Source organism: Thunnus maccoyii, chromosome 16 (assembly GCF_910596095.1).
Source record: "Thunnus maccoyii chromosome 16, fThuMac1.1, whole genome shotgun sequence".
NCBI classification, from domain to species: domain Eukaryota; kingdom Metazoa; phylum Chordata; class Actinopteri; order Scombriformes; family Scombridae; genus Thunnus; species Thunnus maccoyii.
Window position 1 is genome coordinate 8,205,703 of NC_056548.1, and position 23,131 is coordinate 8,228,833.

The 23,131-nt window shown below is 36.7% G+C and overlaps 2 protein-coding genes across 3 annotated transcripts; both read left to right on the forward strand.

The window, feature by feature from the left end:
- The first annotated feature begins 67 nt into the window (after positions 1-67).
- LOC121914117 (putative deoxyribonuclease TATDN3) lies at positions 68-4,404 on the forward strand. Of its 2 annotated transcripts, none has more exons than XM_042437188.1 (10): positions 68-319; positions 407-439; positions 521-594; positions 1,452-1,536; positions 2,436-2,498; positions 2,619-2,728; positions 2,965-3,020; positions 3,411-3,523; positions 3,765-3,845; positions 4,122-4,404. In XM_042437188.1, the coding sequence occupies exons 1-10, from the start codon at positions 68-70 to the stop codon at positions 4,263-4,265; spliced, it is 1,011 nt and encodes a 336-aa protein (XP_042293122.1). In that variant the 3' UTR covers positions 4,266-4,404. The 2 variants fall into 2 exon arrangements, with proteins under 2 accessions (XP_042293122.1, XP_042293123.1); XM_042437189.1 differs by having other exon boundaries at positions 3,768-3,845.
- Positions 4,405-6,337: 1,933 nt separating this feature from the next.
- coq8ab (coenzyme Q8A, genome duplicate b) lies at positions 6,338-22,295 on the forward strand. The gene is made up of 15 exons (XM_042437159.1): positions 6,338-6,610; positions 6,944-7,100; positions 8,462-8,758; positions 8,871-8,937; positions 10,539-10,607; positions 12,046-12,171; positions 14,809-14,894; positions 14,977-15,117; positions 15,208-15,289; positions 15,445-15,538; positions 17,907-18,048; positions 18,377-18,484; positions 18,581-18,646; positions 19,401-19,487; positions 21,126-22,295. The coding sequence occupies exons 2-15, from the start codon at positions 6,963-6,965 to the stop codon at positions 21,417-21,419; spliced, it is 1,797 nt and encodes a 598-aa protein (XP_042293093.1). The 5' UTR covers positions 6,338-6,610; positions 6,944-6,962; the 3' UTR covers positions 21,420-22,295.
- Positions 22,296-23,131: the final 836 nt, after the last annotated feature.

The following is a 23,131-nucleotide window of genomic DNA, read 5'->3' on the forward strand; positions in this document are numbered from 1 at the left end:
TTAAAAACATAGAACAAGGAAGAGGAATTTTACGGAAGGTAACGCTGATAAAACATCTTCAACTACTATGTGTACTCCTCTTAGAGCACTGGGGATGTTTGTTTTTATCGTCCGTTGTTTCACCGAGGAGGTTCGACCAATCAGATTGAAGAGAACGCCGCTCACCCGGGCTACGCTGCGTTCTACATCTCGCGCTCCGACGTGTACGCATGCGCAGTTCGCCTCTCTTTCAGGAACTGGTTCATGTGTTGTTTTTGTGTTACACATGCAAGGCTACGTTGACTGTCACTGTCATATCTCTGCGGGAGATTTTGACAAGGTATGAATGAACTTTTAAGAATACTAATGAAGTGTTTTATCTCTTAAAAACGTCTGACGTGTTACTTTTTCCTCTTTTCATTGTCAGGACATTGAAGAGGTGATTGAGAATTCAAAGAAGGTGAGCCGTCTCAACTCAGAAGCATTTATCCAGAATAGTTTTTATATTGTGTGCGATTAATTAATTTGCTTTTCTTCCCAGGCTGGATTGTTGGCACTACTAGCTGTGGCCGAACATGCTGGAGAATTTGACAAAATCATTGAATTGTCACAGAGGTAACTATAAACAAAGCAGTGGTGCAGAGTAACTAAGTACATTTACCGTACTTAAGTTCAATTCTGAGGTACTTGTACTTTACATGAGTATTTCCATTTGATGCTACTTCATACTTCCACTACATTTCAGAGGGAAATATTGTATTTTCTACTCCACAACATTTATTTGACGGCATTAGTTACTTTCCAGATGGATATTTGACACAATAGATAATATAACAAGCTTTTAAATACAACACATTGTTAAAGATTAAACCAGTGGTTTCCAACCTTTTTGGCTTTTGACATCTTAAAAAAAAGCAGTGTGTAGTCGGGGTCACGTTTCAGATGTCTATGAGTTGTTAACAGCTCCACCAAATAGTGATTTTTCCCTCTAAACCTCTCACATGGTTTCATTTCATTTCAAATGATCCAATATTTCACCAAAAATAAAAGATTAGAGAAAAAAAGTCTAAAAACTGAATACAGATTTGTTTATCAGAACCTCTCAGATTTATCTGGTGACCCTTCAGAGGGGCCCGACCCCAAGGTTGGGAACCACTGGACTAAACCTGCTAACTGTATATAAAGTGGTTCAAGTTAGCTCCACCTCCAGCAGCTACAACAGTAACATGCTGCTGACACACTGATGCAGAGGGACCAAACCACTACTTTTTCTGCAATACTTTAACTACATTAAGCTGCTAATACTTATGTAGTTGTTTTCATTCAGGACTTTTACTTGTAATGGAGTGTTTTTACATTGCTGTACTGGTACTTTTACTGAAGTAAAGGATCTGAATACTTCTTCCACCACTGTAACAAACTATATTATGAAATAATTAAAATTTACTGTGTTCTATATGTGTTTTTATTAGGTTCCCAGGTTTTATTTTCCCCTGTTTAGGAGTACACCCTGTTCAAGAAGTTTCTCCAGACCAACAGAGAGGCGCTACTCTCCAGGTAAGGATGCACCAATTTATTTAAAGGTTCGGTTCACCCAAATAACAAAACACATACTTTCTAACTTACCTGTAGTGGAATATAGCTGTGCAGGTAGTTTTGGTTATTATTGTAGGTTTTTAGATATCTGGTTCTGAAATTTCTGTCACGACCCCAATAAAATGGAGGTGGCCCAGGTCAGTGCTTGGCTGCACCTGTCTTTTCTGATCCATATTGTTCATGTATATTTGCATTTTATTTACTGTATATACTGTCATTCTGCCTCTCTAAATATATACACCATCAACTGGACGTTTAACCATCCTGTTCTGAGATTTTCCTGAGATTTCGGAGGAGTTTTACTTTCTGAATTAGTAAACTAAGGATGGAAGGTGTCAATTGTTAAACAGATTGTAAAAGATTTTGGGGTAAATGTGTGATTTTGGGCTATGTGAAATAAAACTAAAATGACTTTACTTGAGCAGAATTGTGTTTGTAGCAACATCGCTTTCCAGAAACAATGTGCTCATTAGTCTGGATGATCCACAAAACACACACCTGTGTAGGGACTAAAGTAGTGTCAATGAAAACTGTTACTAGTAAGGTGGATTATCCAGAGTAACAGAGACAGTGTTTCTAGAAAAAACATGTCAATGCTGATTATTTTTAATGTAATTTTTCATTGCTATGAGCACTATAAACACAATTGTACTCACCTCCACTGTGTTGAATAGACAGATATTTAGAAACTTGGCCAAATAAAACCACATATATCTGTATGGTCTCAAAAAGTAACCAAGAAAATACATTTTGTTGTTGTTGTTGTTGTTATTTGGCCTTACAAAAATAACAGTAATGGTTTCTGCTGTCGTTATGTTAAGGCAGAGGAATAAAGGATGTTTTTTCTGTCTTGTGTGTAGGATCTAGATGCTGCTCTACCTATCATAGAGAAATACAAAGATCACCTCGTGGCTATTGGGGAGGTAAAAATTCAGTATCTCTTATGTGACTTGATTAAAAATCAGCTGCGGTCCTGGTTTTCTTTTGCGTTTCTTTCAGTGTAATTCCAGTTAATTCCTTGTCCTTCCCATCTGTCCGTACAGGTCGGCTTGGATTTTACACCCAGATATGTGAACAATGAGGGCGATAAAGACAGTCAAAGGCAGGTTCTCATTCGTCAGTCACAGATAGCCAAGGAACTGGATCTCCCTCTGTGAGTCATACAGTACTGCTGTAGATTTCATGAACTCAGATGATAATAAATGAATTAAAGAAGTCCACTAACATTAAGTAGAAAATATATACATGTGTTGACATGTATAAAGCATGATTGTGTTTCCAAGTGAATCTCCATATTTGCAATGTTTTTACAATATCTTTAATCACAAACACGAAGCCACGGCTAACAGACTTTCATTCAATATTTTTATGTTTTATTTATTTTTTTAGAAATGTTCACTCACGGTCAGCAGGAAGACCCACCATCCACCTCCTGAAGGAACAAGGTATACAGCTTAGTTTACATTCTTTACATAAATTGTTAGTAAAACTTTACTTAAAGTATTTAGAATCTAAAAGCAGCATAGAAACATTTAATAAATGGTTTGTAAAGCACTATAATGTTAGCAGATATAAGTGTTTATTAATGTCAACAACTATAACTCATCTTGTGTGTAATAATATCAAATATATCTTCATAGAAGTTATAATTGTTGACAAATATTGTACTGTCCATTAATAAACACCTAATAATGTCCTTATATGTGCATACATCTACATTATAATGAGTTATAAATGATTTATTTAATGTTTATATATGCTTATAAATGCTAGTGTTAGGAGATTGTGCTTGGATATTAGAGAAGTGAACTGCAGTCCCTCTGAAATGTCACTAGGTGTCGAAAAAGCCCTGCTTCATGCTTTTGATGGGAAACCCTCTGTTGCCATGGAGGGAGTGAAGGCTGGATATTTCTTTTCTATCCCTCCGTCCATAATACGGAGTGAACAGGTAGAGCAGATCACCTGATTGTTTGAAATTTAAACTGTATCACAACCTCCACATGTTTGAATTTGTGATATTCTTACACATAAAAACAAGAAAAAACTTGATTTTACTGGCATAGTTGCAAATAGTTTAAATATCTTTGTGGTGAAAGAGCACTGACATGTTGACTCTGTTCTCATTGGCTGGCATTACCGCATTAAATGTTAATGATTGATGTTGGTTTATTTGTGTATTTACCACCAAGAAGCAGAAACTCGTGAAACAGTTGCCATTAGAAAACATCTGTCTGGAAACTGATGCTCCTGCTCTTGGTCCGGAAAAGCAGGTAAAGTTGTTTTTTCCCCTCAGATTCCAATAAAAGTGCTGTAATTTAAACGCAGGATATTTGTAAGTAATTAAAACAGTTCACGGCTACAAAACCTTGTCTTTTTTTTTCTTCCTTGAAGCAGTATTTAATGTTGTGACCTTTTTGTGATCTGTAAATTTCACTCTCTGTATTGTACTTTCCCACACATCCTAAAAACTGGTATCTTTAACATACTTAGTAGTTTTATTTACCCACTCATCTCATATCCCTCTTGTTCTGTGTCCTGAAATGCAGGTGAGAAATGAGCCAAAAAACATCAGCGTCTCTGCCGAGTACATCAGTAAGATCAAAGGAGTGTCTCTGGAGAAGGTGATGGAGGTGACGACACAGAACGCTCTCAGACTCTTCCCGAAGTTAAAGGCAGCCATCCGACCCTGACGCACCCTAAAACGTTGACTTCATCGATCAAGAATTATCTTTAAGTAAATGCCCACGACTTTCTGTTACCAATGTGATCTTGTAGATTAACTTAAAGTTCCCTTCCAGACTGTTTTATGGCATATAAAACACTCTCTTTTTGAAAAATGTGTGTCTGACATGTTTTTTTCCCACAAAAAAAGCTATAAATATGCAATTATTCCTCATTTCAAAGACTTCTCGACAATGGAGGTCTCCTACTTCACTGAAAAGTCAAGTTTCCACATCACACTTGTTGCATACTGGACCACGATTGGCTACCAAACTAGTGATGTCACAAATCACGCTCATAGATACAGTACACATGTTCAGCTCAGATTTAAGGTGAGCTCAGAGAAACTCAGACATCCAACCGTAGGAACAAGAAGAAAAACACAGTTTTTCTTAAGTGGGGACGCCTTAAATGTGTAAGTCTTATTGAACCAAGATGAACTGACATGTAAATAAATTAAAAATATATTTTAAAAAAAACCCAGTATAATTGTACTTGACTGCTGAGAGCTGTTTACTGTATTCATCTCCATTCTTTATATTTTTAATTATATTCTTAAATAAAGGAAGATGAGATCATTTAACACACAGTTTGTATTTTTTTCATGCGCATGATGCATCTGAAACATCCAACATTTCATAAACACCTTGTCACATAACAGATGCAGCAGCTTACTGACATCAGTCATGGTCACACATACTGTAACTCATTGAAACATTCATCAAATGTTTTCATCTTCACGTCCACCAGCAGCTGTTCTCAGCAGAGCAGCAGCAGCATCACAAGTGAGTCACTTCTATTTATTTATTTATTTCAATGATGTTGCTCTTTATCCAGAATTAAAAGGTGATTCATCACTCACTTAACATCAGCTGCAGTGGCCAAACTTTAATGGCCCTGGGATCAGTGTCACTTCACAGTTGTATGAGGTATTGCTGCTTTCAAGTGCTCCTCATAAGCTCCGACTTTTGACTTCTAGAGTTAGATTAAAGTATTTATTAAGTGTTTTAGTGGTCCCCCTGCCTTTAGAAGCTGTTCCAACATTGTGTCATTGTGTCAGTAGAAAGTTTTATTACCACATGAACATTTAAATAGTATCTCTGAGGCTTTTCCAACCTTACAAGGGGTAAAGATAGTGAACACATGCTCCCCTAATAATTACTGGCAAGTATGGTCTTAAAATACCCGTATAAGCTTTCAAGAACTCCAGTGGTGTAAAGTAACCAAGTAGAAGGAGCAGTAATACATGACGAACTTATTATTTTTAGGAACTTTTTAATCCAATTATTTAATAATGAAATTCAATATGTTTGAATTTTGAAAGTCAACTTTTTAAGCTACTTTGATTGTGTTTCAATCAACCACATGAGCCTTTTTACTTGTTACCAAATAAATTCAAACAATCTAAAGCGTACAGTTTTTTAAAGAGTTAATTACAAATGTTAAACTGTTAAACTGTTTTTTGAGACCAACATTATGTTAGTTTTTCACACTGTTCACACAGAACACACAAGTATACAGCATATTTACACAAGTGACTGACATATAAATATAAAATGAGAAGAAAATTCTGTAAATCAAAGAAAGGAAAAGCTGTTAACAGTTGTACAATAAAGATAAACAATTTGGTCTTTGTTTTACAGTAAGTAGTGTTTTGTATTATTATTTATGTATGACTTTTAACTTTAAAATTAATTTATACTTCATAACGTAAAATAACATTTGAGTACATTACAATTAATTTTACTAAATTTACTATATTTAATGTTTTGTTCATTATCAATGTTGTCAAAGTACTGCTTACTTTTACTTTTGTTACACACAACTTTTAAGTACTATTATAATAAATTAATTTCACTTTTACTTCCTTATCAAAATATATTTATTTTTTACTTTAGTACAAGTTATAATTACAAACTTGTGTGTTCACTGAAAAATCCGGATTTTGTTGGGTGGCTCGTGAACGCAGCATGTGTCCACTTCACGGACCGCCCTCAGCGGACACGTCAGACTTGACACGCTCTCCGTGAAGCGACTGACAGTCCGTCCGGCCAGTCCGGAGCTTTGTTGATAGTCGGAGCTGCGGCTGAACTTTGCCTCATTGGCCCGTGTTTGGTCGACATCCCCCGGGGTCGCCTCGGGGGAAAATCTGCATGTCCTTCAGCGTGTCGTCCGCCTTGGCGCTGGAGTTGAGGTGTTTACAAGAAATTGTGTCAAGTCAAATCAAGGTGAACGTCTGCTTTGAGCTGCGGACGCATAAAATGCTCATTCACTTCATGCTCTCTGAGCTGAGAGGACTGTAGAGCTTCTGTTGGTGAGTACAAGTTGAATTTCCCTCTCTGTCACCTTTATTCATGATTCATTGTAACTCTAATCAGCTATAAAATCATTTTAATAATTGTTTATTTTCTCAGGTTTGTTTTAAAAACTTTTCAATGTTCATGTTTTTGCCTTTTCTGCTCTCTTATCACTCAGCCAGCCAAGTTAATATTACACTTTTATCAGTATTTGATTAGGTTGTTTTTTCCAAAGCTTTATCCCACCAGCATGGGAACACAAGCTGATGGACAAACTCATCCATCCCATCTCAGCTCAGAGCCTAAAAACAACCTGTTGTACAGTGACTATGTTATTCCTGGCTGTGCAGGTCCAACCAGGGAAACACCATGACAGGTGACTCAGTGGTCTGGAGGGGTCTGGCCTGGATGAAGCAGGCGGCCAGCAGAGCCCCACCAGGCGGCCTCCCCTCCTCCGGGAACCAGAGGCTGCTGGCAAACTTCCATCACGCTGCCGGATCAGCAAGGGTGAGCAGTCAGCCGTGATGTGGCCGTCACGCTGCTGCGGAGACGGATAGAGTTTCACAGACATGTAACCCAGATACTTTCTGTCTGTCTCTGCCTCCGTCACCTCATCAACACCACAACAATAGTGACCAATGAGGATGATGATGCTGGAATAGAAACTGCAGGAAGGAGAAGCTCAGTCAGTGAAGGATTCACCTGATAATGAATTTTCTATGACTGATAGTCGTATTTTAATGCCAAAAACAGCTCCTATATGACAAATGTGGAGTTTTTCCTCTGAAGTTTCTTCTTTGTTGGGAAGTTAATCCTCCAAAACAACATTTAGACCAGTAGTTCTCAACCTTTTCTGGCTTTTGACACCTTAAAATGAAGCATTTTCTACTTGTGACCCCTCGTCATAGCTTCCCTGTGTCCATCAAAGAGTATTTTATTCTTGAAACTTATCAGTTTTTTTTATTTGAATAACTTTTAGAGGCCAGAAGAGGTAAAACTATCCCATATTTCAGAAAAAAGCTAAGATTATAGAAAGATTTTCTAGCTGAACAATATTTTTTTAATAATTTATTTTCCCATTAATCATCTCATGACTCCCTGGAGGGTCCCAACCACTGATTTAGACAATCGTAGGGCACTAAAATGCCTTTAAACACACGTTTTCAGGTAAACTGCATCTTTAGGCAGTTCCATATTATCTAAACGAGGTTATTTATTTCATCTTTTAAGATAGTAAACTTAACATCTTTTGTGTTTTGGACTGTGGGTCGAATTAATCAGTTAAATATGTCTCAAATGTTGATATTTGCTCGTTTTCCTAGCAGCCTGTAGTAGACTGAATATCTGCTATATCTGGTAAATTCTGATGAACATTTTCTGACGTTTTTCAGACCAAATGATTCATGGATTAATCAAAAAGGAAATGCAGATTCATGTGTAACTATTACAGAGATTCTTGCGAAAACAGATGTAGGGAGGAGAGAAATAGAGACAGTCCGCAGAAAAATATTTTTTACATGTTTTGTTCATTTTCCAGTAACACTAGAATTAGTTAAAAAGTTAAAAAGGTCTTAAACTAGGTTTTAACACAGGGTCACTCCACAAGATTAGGTAATGAAGGACATTGTATTAGTTGATATTGTCCTTTAGTGATGAAAATATCTAAATAAATGTACAGTTAATCAAACTACAGTATGTATAACCACTTGATATGGAGTGAACTTGGGGCTTTCGGGGTCCTGGTTTGGGGTCTTGGTTCACGATGCAGCTGCCCTCTTTGCACGTTTGGCGATCCAGCTTTGAGTATTGTCATGTTGTGTAGATCAGCCAAAAACCTTCACACCTACTTCTATGTTTTGTTCATCCAGGAGACGTTCGACAAACAGCAGCCAGTCTGCGTCCACAGAGCCTCAGCAGCACAGTTTCACAGATATTCGACCATGGGAGCTGGTTTCAGCGCCTGTTTCACTGGAAGTGTAAATAGCGGCGGTCAGGGGACGTGCAGCGGGAGAACCGGTACGAAGCGGCTCAAGTCGAGCCAGCTGTTTTCTGCACAAACAAGGCTGTTCAACCAGGACAACTCCACAGTGGGGCGGCTGACATCGGAGGACATTGATAAAGCAAGAAACACTAAGAAAACAGACGTCAAGCAACATAAGCAAGTGGTAAACACTCTTAAACCTTTTTTGTTTGTGAAAATTATTAATCAAGAGCATGTGGCTGTTAGTTTAAAACTGCATATTTATCTTTTTTCCTTCATCTATTTTTATATTTCAGCTCAGTGAAAGAGCCAGAGAGAGGAAGGTGCCAGTCACACGGATAGGAAGACTGGTGAATTTTGGAGGTACGGTTATTGATTTGTTTCCTCTTCCTGTTTCAGATCACAGCTGAAGAAGAGTAACATTATTATTCTTACTGACCATCAGGTTTTTAGTTGGATTCCTCAGATCTGCAGCAGAAATCTGTGCCTTTTTTAAAGTAAATATTTGATACATAAATCCTTTCAGCAGCTACTGCCGATGTGCCCTTCAGCAAGGCGTTTGATAGGTGCTTTGTAAGCAGGGCTGTGTATCAATATTAGTTTACTGGGCAGCTGCAAGACTTCTGTGAAGGTGTGATCTTTTATGAATGTGAAGTAGAGCGGTGCTGACTTTTTGACATTTAGCTTTTAGAGACAATCTTTGGTTTATTTTATCTTTAAGTTTAGTTCATTTTTTCATGTTCAGAAGTATTTTGTCAGTCGAAGTTGATTGAAAAATTAATCTGCAACAATTTTGACAGTCGATAAATCAGTTAAGTTTAATAATGAATAGTAATGAATTGGTTCCAGCTTCTTAAATGTGATTATTGCTTATTGTCTATGACAGTAAACTGAATATGTTAGACAAAAAAAGCTATTTAAATTTGTCACCTTGGATCTGGGAAATTGCGATGGACATTTAATAGACCAATCAATTAATCGAGAAGACAATAAGCAGATTAATCAATACTAAAAACAATGATTAGTTGCAGTCCTACTGTGTAAGTTTGTCTGAACCAGCTTAATGTTGAGCTGACTTGCAGTGACCCAGAATCTGAATTTAAAGCATCGACACCATTAGCTCCAGATAATGTCAATAATCCTAAATGGACGCTGGCATTTTCTCGGCTAACTCACAACTATTTCCGACATGAGTTGTGCAAACAAGTTGTGCAAATGACATTGACGGTGTTGGCACTTCCTGCAGAGTAGCAAGGGCTCATGTGAGCCTAACAAGACGCTCTGCAGGATTTCACCACCGCAGAGTTGATGTAATGTGGTGAACAGTCTGTGCTGCTAACAACAAGAAGTCAGAACATTTCCCTTTTTATATAAGTCTCTTTTGATTAGTTTAACAAGTAGAGTTGTTGTTCATTGTTATTTCTTCCTTTCACACTGAAGTGTTTGAGCAGTAAAGGTTTAATTTTAGATTTAGTTGAGAGAGTTTTGCAGAGCCGGGGTCAGACGTAGGAAGGTGTTGACGTGCTCCTTCGCAGGGACTGGAATGACAGAGTATCAATAGCTGAGAAGATGTTTGAGGGAGACGCCAGAGAGTCCAGCTAACATATAAAACATGTCATCAACTATCTCATCAAAGTATAGCACACTTACAGTTGTATCAGAGATTTATTCACTTCTTTCTTGGCCTAAATTTGCCCCTGAGCTCTCAAGGGCTCTTAAAATGTTGCCTTGAAACATTAAACCCACCTCTGGTCACTGATTGCTGTTATCACGCAGCAGTTTGTTATCAGATGCAGAGTAGGGCATCGGTAAGGGTAAGGCTCTGGGCATTCATGAAATAACAATCGCCACTGCTTTGCTCTAGAGGCTGATAATGTTTTACTTTACTTTTCAAACAGGGCCAGTCTTTCCAGATAAAAGTTTGTGAATTGATCTCTTTATATTATTAATTTCTTTTTTGGCAGGTCTGGCGGTTGGACTCGGCATCGGAGCGATCGCTGAAGTGGCCAAGAAGAGTTTCAAACCTCAAGAAGGTGATAAGAGGAGGATTTTTTGTTTTATCGGTGGCTTGAGGGGTTAATAGAGTTCACTATGAAGAATAACGTGGTATTTATGTGTATTGGGATGTCAAAAAAGGCTGTGGCTACTCCTCTAAAGCAACTCAAGTTACATTTTAGCTTTACATATCATTTGACAGTGGAATTAGCTTCAAATTCATGATCACTATGTAAACAAAAGGATCCTCATTAGCTTCGGTAATCAGCCTAAGCGGGCCCTGTAATTAGACTCAGAATAGTTAACATACAGTATAAACATATCAAAGCTAGGGCTCGGTATTAAACGTGAATACTTTTTGTGTATCAACGGAAATGTGTCACAAACCCAGCGTACAGAAAACTGTCGAGCACCGACTGTTGTCATGAAATGCTCCTGATGTCTTGTTCTTTGATGAGTGAGCTCCTAATTCAAACAATAATTTTGCTCATTCTTGTAAAGCCTCTTTGTTTTAGGAGTCATTTAAACCCTGATGCAGTTGAGAGGTTTCGCTTATTTTGTTACTGAGGAAAAAAAGGTTTTAATAGAAATACATTTTATATTCCTCAATCTGAGGTATTGAAAAATGTTTTGTCTGTTTTCATATTGGCACCAGGAGCCGGTTGCACCAGCTGATCATAAGTCGTTATAATATGATGTGTGTCGATATAAATATAACAAAGTCACATTTGTACGTTCAGAAAGAGTTGACAGTTTATTTCATCTTTTGGCTCTTAAAATTCTTATCGGAGGTTATATTACAGCTCATGGTGCTACAGTGACTTCCTGTTTACATAGTTGGTTGCCTCTTACTACAGGTGTTTCCTAGCAACCAATGTAAACATTAAGTGTTTACTATTGATTGATTGATTCAGTATTTTCACTTATGAAACTAGTCAGTATTTAGTAAGAACTTTACAGGCAACTTGATGGATTTATGATTTTTTTTTTTTTTTTTTAGCTGGTGCAACCCAGTCCAGTATTAAAATCAGATGATACTCAGCCTTATTCAGAGTCTGTAATATATGATTGTTTCATAGAAAGTGTATTTTACATATATCATAGAATCAAATGATTTCTGAGCCAGAATAATTCAGTCAAATGTTTTCATTTGCCACTAAATGCATGAATGAAAGAAAGAAGTTAAAGGAAGGTCCTTTGCTTTCTATTAGTGGTTAATGTCATCTTTCACCACCAGGGTGCAAAATTAACTTTGTCCACTGGCCAAATGGCTACTGAATGTACAAATTTTACCAGCCACTCAATAGATTATTATAGATTTTTTTGGCTGATGAGTGAAGCAAATCTACCAGCCACTTGCATATTTTACCAACATATGGCTGGTGCTAATTTAATACCTTGTTCACTACTACACTGACACTTCGCTGTAGACCTTATTTTATCTTATTTGTACTGAATGATATGTTTGTTTTTTAGGTGTTAAAAAATCCATACTGGATTCAAGTGCCTTCCTGTCTGAAGCCAACGCTGAAAGAATCGTCCGGACGCTCTGCAAAGTTCGAGGCGCCGCACTGAAACTTGGACAGATGCTCAGTATTCAAGGTGATGTCAATTAAATATACTCAGATGAATCTAAATTATATGAATCACCACAAACACGTGCAGGGATTCATCGTCAGTGATGCAGAAACAAACTGAAATGATATGACACAAGGACATCAGGACCTCAGACACACTGCTGAGGCATGTTATAGACAGTAAACCCACATGCATCAGTGTACAAATAAAGACCAAATACAGATGGTAAACTGGTGCTTCAGCTTCCCAACAAGAACTCATCATGTTTCTGTATCAGACTCACAAGCAAACAAACAAGATCCTTTTACCAACAGGGAAATGTCATCACCTAAAATAAACCCCGGGCCAGCTGAACACAATAAGTGCCATTCCAGTCGAGCTATTGTTGGCAGCAGGGGCTAAATTGACACTGAGGTCTGTTGACTTAAAACAGAACACTTACAGTGTTGTTTTACTGCCAGATCTCCGCAGCCCCAGTTTGTACCTGTATGATCATGACTGTCAAGTCAACGGAGCTCAGTGTTTGTTTTTTCTGGAAGATAAATCTCTGGCGATCTTTCAAAAACCCAGAAGGTCATTTAATAACAGTTACAAAGCCTTTTTGATCTATCTGAATCAAATGTATTCTATATACTGCTCAGTAAAAATTATTTTTAGTCACTTTCACATGATTCTTTCTATTTCCTAGTTGTCATTCAACAAAATTACAAGGTTTCATGATCAGATATCTGTATCAATGCTGAGTTTCAAAGTTCACTCTTGACCTTGGGGGGAAAACAGCAGTTATCTAACCTCATGGTCCATTTAATAGCTGTTCTAGGGCTTTTGATCGTATCACGTGGTCTTCATCAACAGATGCAGAAGAGCTGAAGCATTTAGTCACAAAATCGATTAGGTGATCAAACACACAATGAATCTGGAAGTATATATATATATATCTAGTTTCAGCCTCTCATTTGTGAATCTGTTCTGCTTTTCTTTGATGTGATATTAAACTGAATATCTTCGAGTTTTGGACTATTTCAGACAAAATAAGTCATTTGAAGACGTCATCTTTGGCTTTAGGAATTTGTAATTTTATAGACCAAACGAGAAAATAATCAGCAGATTAATTGTTAATGAAAATAATTGTTATTGTAGATGTTCAAATCTCTGGGGGGGTTTCTAAGCACTTAAATCTCCTAATGGAGGATAAAGGCCCTGTGCTGAAACATGTTTGTGAAATAAAGAAGATTCTTCCAGTTAGTCATCTCGGAGTTGCAGAGTTGCATTTTCACATTTGTCCTTTTGTTACATCAGGACCTCGTTGGTAAAGTAGCAACAGCGCAAGCTTCTTATTATGAGTCATTGAGTTCTACTTGATTACACAATTTTCTGCAAAAGTTAGAACAGTTGTGGTTATTTCACTCCAGTGATTTCTGTAATTGTGTTTTTCTTCTGTGCTCTTCTTTCTGGTTGGAAGTGAGCGGGACTCGTTTAGAAGAAGGTTATTGTTAAAAGAATTTCTTCTCAATGACCTTTAAATAACGGAGACTGGATCCGAAGTATCAAGGTTTAAGTCAAATTTATTTTCTTGTACAAGAAGGAGCGTTTCACAGTGCAACTCACAAACAGGGTTACAGAGAAAAAGGCTTGTCTCAGAACATTCACAGTTGGTTTATATACCTTACAAATGGGCGTCTCATACTTCTTCTAATGTTTACAGACATACTCAACAAATAACGTCATGACATTTTCTCAGTTGTCTAATTGGTTGTCCAGCTGTAGGTCCCTAATTCGAGATAACACCCTTCTGACCTGTCTCTGACCTTTACTCCCACCTGACCTCCTCTAATGCATGTACTATTCTCCCGTTGTTAATCTTAGCTGCTACGTTTGCTGTTTCTGCAACTTTGCAGAGCAAAACAGCAACATTCATCATGACATGCAAAAACAAGAGTACGCACATAGTAAGGTTTTAAGACATCTAATCACAGTATAATTCTAATTTTTGTAACAGTTATGTCACATAATTTTGCAACATTTGAATCAGAATCTGGTAACAGTTGGTTGTTTGGTCACAGTCAATCAAATGTGACAAAAAAACAGTCCTGATGAAGCAGATTATCTGAGTTTTTAAGTGATAAAGGTAAGATAAAGTTCATTCCCTCTTTGCGTTTCTCTGTTGAGCTGCAGTGGAAGAATAGCAACAAAAAGAGGAACTTTGGCACTAAAAAGACTGTAACGTTGAAAGATGTTTGCTTGATTTAACTCATTTGGACGACCAAAGCTTCATATCTTCAGATAAACTTTTAAATACATTTTCGCACAGAAGCAGGACTGATCACTTTGATCACTTACATTGTAAGTGCATTATGAAGGGATCTTCTAATGGTCAGTATGAACGGGGAATTACAGCAAGAACTACGTATTTCAGTGTTCGTTTGGGCACCTGTTTAAAGACATACTTGAAAAATTGTGAACCCGTCCTTTAAACTCTTAAAAGGGGTTCTCAAGCAATTTAGTATTGTACTTCCATAAAATTGGCGGACTTGCAAGAGACAGACTTTTAGAGATTGACACATAAATTGCAGAGACTGAGATGAATAAAACTCCAAAATCACTGATCTTACATTACAAACCATCATATTTCACTCTGTGTCTCTTCTTCTTCTCTTTCAGATGACGCCTTTATCAACCCCCAGTTGGCCAAAATCTTCGAGCGTGTTCGACAGAGTGCAGACTTCATGCCCACTAAACAGATGATGGTACAGTATGGAGAGCCGAAGTAAACAACACAAACTCTGTAGGTTTCATAGGTAAGACAATTTCTCTACTTTTTCTCTGCAGAAAGCCATCAGCAGTGACCTCGGCCCAAACTGGAGGGACAAACTGGAGTACTTTGAGGAGAAGCCGTTTGCAGCCGCGTCGATCGGTCAGGTGCATTTAGCGAGGCTGAAGGATGGCAGAGAGGTCGCCATGAAGATTCAGGTGAGAGAGGACTGTGTGCACAGAGATACGTAACTGTGACAAAATACAGCAAATTAAAAATTACACACACAATCAAATCTTTCCTTTCAGTACCCTGGAGTTGCCAAGAGTATTGACAGTGACGTGAATAATATCATGACCGCTCTGAGTTTAAGCAACGCGCTGCCTGAAGGTAACATTGTTGGAGGTTTTTTTTTTATCATATTTATGATAACAGCTGCTATTGTCTGACGTTTGTAACCTCCACTATTGTCAATATACTAACCTGCACCAGCAGTTTGAATGTCATGATTTTCAGCTTTTTCCTCATTTGTCCTCCCTGTACAGGTCTGTTTCCTGAGCACCTTATTGAGGTCATGAGCCGTGAGCTGGCGCTTGAGTGTGATTACATAAGAGAGGCGAAATGTGCCAAAAAATTCCAGTGAGTTGTTCACACTTATTATTACAACATGAAACCACACTGCATGTAACAGGTCAAAGTCAGTGTTTCACATTTAATGCACCAGTTTTATTTGAAGCACCAGTTTGCACCAAAGATTGATACAAAAACAAAAAGGATCACGCAGAGGACAACTTCAGACCTAAAACTGTATGAGGATAAAATAGTGTCGTAATCCATAACATTAAAACTAAGATTTGAAAGATTGAAAGTTTCAACAGGTTGTAAAACTGAAAAACAGGATTTAAAGATTTAAACATAAGATTTGAATGTGTGAAATAATTGCTTCACTCTGTTGAATGTCTGCAAAGCAAGTTTCAAAACTTTAAATACACATTAAAAATGTAGTTAAAATCGGGTGAAGCAAATATTTCAAACATTCACATCTTTAAATCCTATTTTTCAGCTTCACATCCACAGTTTATACTTTCAAAACGTTCTTCTTACCTTCAAACCTTAGTTGTAATGTTATGGATTATGACGTTAATTGCACCTCATACAGTTTTAAACCTAAAGTCGTCTTCTGCGTGGTCTTTTTTGTTTTTTGGTAATCTTTGGTCCTAACTTTGGGGGTTTTTGCTATGGTGTTTGTGAATCAAACAGTGTATCCAGTACTGACATGTTTTCCTTGGATTTTCTGTTGATGAAGTTGTGCTTTCGTAGATGCCACTATTTTCATTGTGCATTTGGGCGTAGTAGTTACCACCACTCATTCTCACTACTAAGTATTTTTTATTTTTATTTCAAACAATCTGCTGTTGTCCAAAACATGTAAAAGGTTTCACTTCCTTTCATGCCCGAAGAGGTTTTTCCTGGAAAGACCTTCCAGACAACAAATAAGCTCAACAGCAATGTTGAGCTGTAAAACATTTAGTTATAGCATCATAATGATATAACCCAAATATTGCCAGTTGTAAATAGGCTGTGCTGTCATTTTTAATATTTATTCATCAAATCAAATTTAAATTTATTGTCCAAAGAAGAGAATAAATAAATACACACAAAGAACATCAGGAATGACTCTAAAAACTACTTTTAAAAACTACAAAGTATGACTATAAAACTTAGAGGTCATTATATTTAATGAGTCCACTTTTAGTTCTGTGATTTATTGTGTTGATATGTCGATGTCCTTCTGTATTCTGTCTTCATGTGAACCCTGGCAGCAAAACAAATGACCCCTAGTGAGACATTAAAGATAACGTAACCTAATAAAGATACACTAACCTCTGTTGATGTTAATGTGTGAGCTAAAAGCCTCCCAGCATCACATCAGCTGCTGTTCGTTAGTTCAAATTTAGCCTTGTTATAACGTAAATGAATACTAAGTGCAGATTTACGCATCATTAAATTAAAACCAGTTGCACCAAACAAACTTGTACTCAGAGACGAGTTGTTACTAAAATTTTACACTGACTACCTGCCAAGTATAACAGTCGCGTAAGCTAGCTGATTTAGATTTAAGCGTAAAGGATAATATGGAATATGGTTGACATATCTGACCTGAAACTTAATATTTCACAGAAAAAACACAACATATCTCAAATTACAAAACTTTATGCCAATAACATCAGACTAAATTACCAAATAACATTAGCTAGGTTAGCATAATCGGATATTTGCCTTTAACTGTAAACTGCATGAATACTAATTCCAAAGCACACATACTTCTCCAGGTATGTAGATAGAAATAAAACAAATGTCAGACCTACATTCACAAAAGATTGTTGGTAAAGTTTATTTTATCTTTTGGCACCTAAAACTGTTATTTTTGGACGTTATGTTACAGTTTGTGATGCTAACAGTGACTTTCTGTTTACATACTGTAGGTTGCTGCTTCTTATTGGACAGTGCTGCGGGTGTTTCCCAGCAACTGATATACACATTACAAAAGTGTTTACTAGCTAAGACGTTTCTTAAGTTTTACTGGTGCAACCTGATTTAGTAAATCTGTAGTTTGAAACTAGCTAGTAGCTACTAAGAAATTTAGCAATGGATTTACAAACAGCTGGTGCAACACAGTCCAATTCTCCAGATAATCAACAAAATTTGATCTTAAAGCTATTTAATCCCAAGCTTCTGTGTACCAATATAGTTCTTTGCTGTTGACATGTTTTTTGGGGGGGTGGGGGCATTTTAGCCTTTATTGGACAGTGGGCAGGGAAGAGGCAGACAGGAAACATTGGGAGAGAGAGATAGATATGACATGCAACAAAGGTCCCCAGCTGGAATCAAAGCAGGGATGTTGAAGTTATGTGGCATGTGCAGGAACCATTCAGCTGCCAGCGTGCTCCCTGCTGTTGACATTTTTAATCCGTTTTAAAAAACTTTTCCTGTGTTTGTGTCCCAGAGAGCTGCTGAAGGATCACCCGTTCTTCTATGTTCCCGACGTGATTGACGAGCTGAGCAGCCAGCACGTCCTCACCACGACGCTGGTTCCAGGTTTCCCTCTGGACCAGGCCACTGACCTCTCTCAGGAACTCAGGAATGAGGTATGCCCGCAGAGCTTCACACCGCCGTGAACTCTACACCAACACAGTACAATTTACACCTGCGCCCTGCCAAGATGTCACCGGCTTTGGAGGTGTTCAAAGTGATGTGCCAAAAAACAAACATGCCACCTTCTAAAACTCCAGAGTCATGTCGACACATCATGGAGATTATTTTTGCTCATTGTTTTTTACTCGTCAACATTTTAGTGTAATTTTTATGTCATAATAACACACAGAGCACTACTTTTTAAAAAGCACAGAAACTGTATATCAACTTTATCTCAAACAATCCTTTTGCTCTTTCCTTTTTCTTCTCTGCTTCTGTCAGATTTGTGAGCAAATCTTGATATTATGCTTGAGGGAGCTTTTTGAGTTCAGATACATGCAGACTGATCCGAACTGGTCCAACTTCTTCTTTGATCCACAAGCTCACAAGGTCAGTTCGCCTCAGTCGCTCAACGTACACTCAATACGATACATTTGATGTTTCCTCTTCTCACTGAGGTCTGTCGTTGTGTTTCTTTGTCTTCAGGTCGCACTGTTAGATTTTGGAGCAACACGTGGATTTGATAAGAGCTTCACTGATACATACATTGAGGTGAGAAATTGTAGAGATGTGAAATTTTCAGTTACAAAATATGACAAAACATTTGCTCAGGTTTTTTTGTGTTATGATGACATATTTTCTCATTGCCATACACCAAATTGTTTATTTTGTACAAGAAACTTCTCTTGTAATAAAAACATAATTTTATCTATTCATATCACAAACTGTCCCGATACAGTATTACACAAAATGAACATCATTAAATTGCATTAAAACAACTTTTCTCATATAACATGACAAGTTGATACATTACTAAAGAAACTTCCATATGTTGTTAAAATGAGAATAAGATCCAATAAATACCGAAAGAAAAGACATTTTAGCCTACATTGGAAAAAAATGTTCAATGTTGAAAATTTGACAAATATTGGTTTACTTTACAAGTTTTATTTGATTCTTGGGATGAGTCACAGCTAAAGTATTATCTATCCAACATATAATGTTTTTACAAGAAAAGTTTCTGGTAAAAACTGAAAAAATTGGTATGTATCAATAATGAGAAAATATTTCACAACATGAAAAAGATTTCATTAAAATGAGAAACTTTTTAACAAGAAACTTAAGAAAATACATTTTTGGTGTGGTGACAGCAATATGCTGCTGTAAGAAAATCATTTTACTGCATCAAATTCATCATGCTAGCATCTCAAAAACATCCTATGAAATGAAAAATGTGACTGTTTTACACATTTAGTGACCCATAATGTGCTGTATTTACTAAATAGCCCTTCATTTGTCACCTCAGATTATTAATTCAGCTGCAAATCAGAACAGAGAAGGCGTCCTGCAGAGATCCAGAGACATGAAGTTCCTCACAGGATTCGAGTCAAAGGTAAAAAACAGAAATACTGAAGCTTTCCTCCTAAACAGTGTAATTACAGTGAAATTAGTTAAAGAATAACTATTAAGTAGTAGTCGTGTATTGATTTCTCTCCTAGTTACCTTAGTTTATTGACTGCACTCAACTGCATTTTTTATTTTACTATTCATTATTAATGAGCACATGTTCATACAGAGATGAGGAATTAATCTGTGAAATGACCTGCAAACTATCAACATTGTGACACATACAGAAGGAGGTTATCACTGACAAATACAAGTTGTTAATTATTTAGTAATGATTAAATAAAAAAATAACTAACAAAGTGTCTAATCACTTTAAATAACATTTATTTATTATTAAGTATGTCTATGACCTTTATTAACCTCTACTGGTGACTAGACAGAATTACAACAACATTGACAGAACTTGTTATTTCCTCTTATGTGAGCCCAGCCTCTCTTCCTTTCACCTTAAATAACAAATCATAAAGTCTGTAAAGAAATACAAGAGAAATGTTTACTGGAGAGGTAAATTTATTGGTCAACAAGCTAAATACAGTCATTTGCATTTTTGGTTGATTTGTAAATTCCCAATAATTTCTAGGAAGTTTCCTGGGAAGAATAATTTTGCTACTAATTATAAAAACTAATTGTAAAACAGAGACATCTATAAATTGGTATACTTCCAGTTAAGTAATTTCAATTAATTGGTAGCATAACAGTCTTTTAGTCAAAAATGTGAAATTTTACGGAGAATAATGTTTCTAATAATAAATCAATAATTAATGAATATTTACTTGGATTTAAATGGAACCGCTAATTCAAAGAAAACTGCTTATAAACTCAAAACAACTTAAGTATCTAATATCTTCTATGTATATGAGTGCTGATGATTCATACACACAGTGGTGGAAGTACATTTACTCTGTGAAGTACTGTGCTTTAGTACAAATGGAGGTACTTGTACTTTACTTGATTGTTTCCATTTGATACTTCCTTCTATTCTACTACATTTCAGAAGCAAATATTGTACTTTTTACCCTAATATTTGAGTTGTAGTTACTTTATAGATTAAGATTTTTACATACTAAACATATGATCAGCTCATAAGAAATGATGCTTCTATATAAACTAAACTACCCACCAGTATACAAAGTCGTAAAACATTATTACCACCATGACCAGTTACATCTGGTTGCTTAAACACATTAATTCCTCAACAATAATAATCTAATAATTTGATAATATAATATTCATAGAGGGGCTATTCTGCATAAGTACATTTTTCTTAGAATACTATTGTACTTTTACATTATTAAAATTTTGAATGCAGAACAGAGTATTTTTACACTGTAAAATTACTACTTTTACTTGAGTAAAGGATGCAAGTATTTCTTCCACCACTACTGCATTTACAGCATGTGCAGTTGAAAATGCTATTAAAGGGGAATTCCACCTAATTTATACACCAAAGTATGTTTACAGGTCTTGGAGAGCTACTGCTTACAGTATGTGTAAGTTGTGTTCCAGAGGGAGATGTTGGAAATCTGATAAATTGCTTAAAGCGAGAGATCGATATATAGTTGTCGAATTCATGCTGGTTGCTCCTTTAAAGCCTGTTGATTAACTGCTGCTTTCCTGTCGTAAGGCGATGGAGAACGCCCACGTCGATGCGGTGATGATCCTCGGTGAGGCCTTCTCCTCCGAGGAGCCCTTCAACTTCGGAGCGCAGAGCACCACCGAGCGCATCCACAGCCTCATCCCCGTGATGCTGAGAGAGCGACTCACGCCGCCTCCCGAGGAGACTTACTCCCTCCACCGCAAGATGGGCGGCTCCTTTCTCATCTGCTCCAAACTCAAAGCTAAAATTCCCTGCAAAAACATGTTCCAGAAAGCTTACGCCAACTACTGGAAGGACGGACGCCCCGAGTCGACGCACTAGCTGAAGACTTGTGTTGCCGAAGCATGTTAGAACTGGGATTTTCTTGCATTGTTTGTGGTATGTTGAACAATTTAACTTACACATTCTTACCTGTGAAGATACATAAGGGCAACTTTGACCATATAATGACCTGATGTTACCTAGTTCTGTGTTTTTACAGCATTCTGCACTACTGACTAATCGTTAAGTAACTTATCAGTACACAAAATCTTTGAGAATAATGTCTGCCAATCAAGAACCATTTGTGTGCTTTATATTCCATCACTCGTCTTGACCAGGACTCACATCCAGACTAACATGCGCATTGCTTTTCAAGATAATGAGTGAAGGTTATTTGTACGTATTGTTTGAATTTATTTGTTGTGCAAACCTGTACAATTATGTGCCTGTAATGGTTTGAGGGACTGTATTCCATCAGACTAGGATTGTCAGATTAATAAATTGATATTGATGCTGCAAAAAAAATCAACTAAATGTGTTAAACTCAGCACCAAAGTTTATAGACTGAGTGTATTTCTTCAAATGAAAATGCAGATTATTATTATTATTATTTAACTGTAGAACAAAGGGCTCAAGAAAATATTTGAAATATTTCAGTGAAGTTTGTTAATTAGAAAACTTTGGATGTGCTGAGAATATTATCAACCCGTCCCAAATATTTCGTGTCTAGTCGTATGAAACTTTAATTTACGCATGTACAAAACATAAGTGATTGTTTGACAGTTCAGATCTGTGCAGAGAAGGATGACTTTCTATTAAATGTTTAAATAAGGGCTACACCAGTATATTGAAATATGAGACAGGGAGGTATTTGTTACTTTTGGATACTGTATTTGTACCTACATCTCCAGTAATAAAAATACTTTTGAAGACAAATCTGACTTTCTGATGCTTTTTAAATACACAGGTAAGTTACAGAGGTCCCCAAATTTCTGAGTAGAAGCCAACTGAAGACTTTTTGTGGCAGCAAGGTAGTTTTCACCAAACCAATAATGAATATAAAAGCATGAATACAATCTGTTGTGTAAAAATGAGGGAAATACCTGTAAATACATAAATTAATGAAACCAAATTCCAAAATAACAATGAAGAGAATCAGATTTAGTTATTTAGTCTCCTTGTTTCTGTAGTGTCTTGTTGATGCTTCCTCACCCTTCAACAGTACAGGTTCCTCTGAGCATATTAAATCTGTGAAAAAGGGTTTATATTAATGTGATTTATTTTAATTTAAAAAATATTACAAGCATATAAACCATGTTTATACTGTAACAACTGGATTCATTTATGTTCTTGTTGCAATAAAGTCAAACTCACATTAACGGCTAAGGAGGCACATTACAAATATTTGTTGCAATTTATCTCCCGTTTGTGATGTCACTACCTCATACATTACTCTGTGATTTGACATATTAAAACAAAACAAAATATTAATGGCAGTGGGGTAGCTTTTAAAGGAGTATTTTCTGGTTTATTTTCATGCTGTCTGTGCTGAAACCAACATTTAAAATCAAAATGTCCACAGACTTATTATTAACACACTAGCTGGCGAGCCGAGGCACCGACTGACACAGGTTGTAAATATTTGATTTAAACATTTGTTTTGACCCCGACAAACATTTTATCATCCCAGGCAGATAGTTTTGGGTAAACCCTGTTGAAACAGGTAAAAACTAGTGTTTTAGAGTTTTCCCACCAGTTTGAGCGACAAAAAA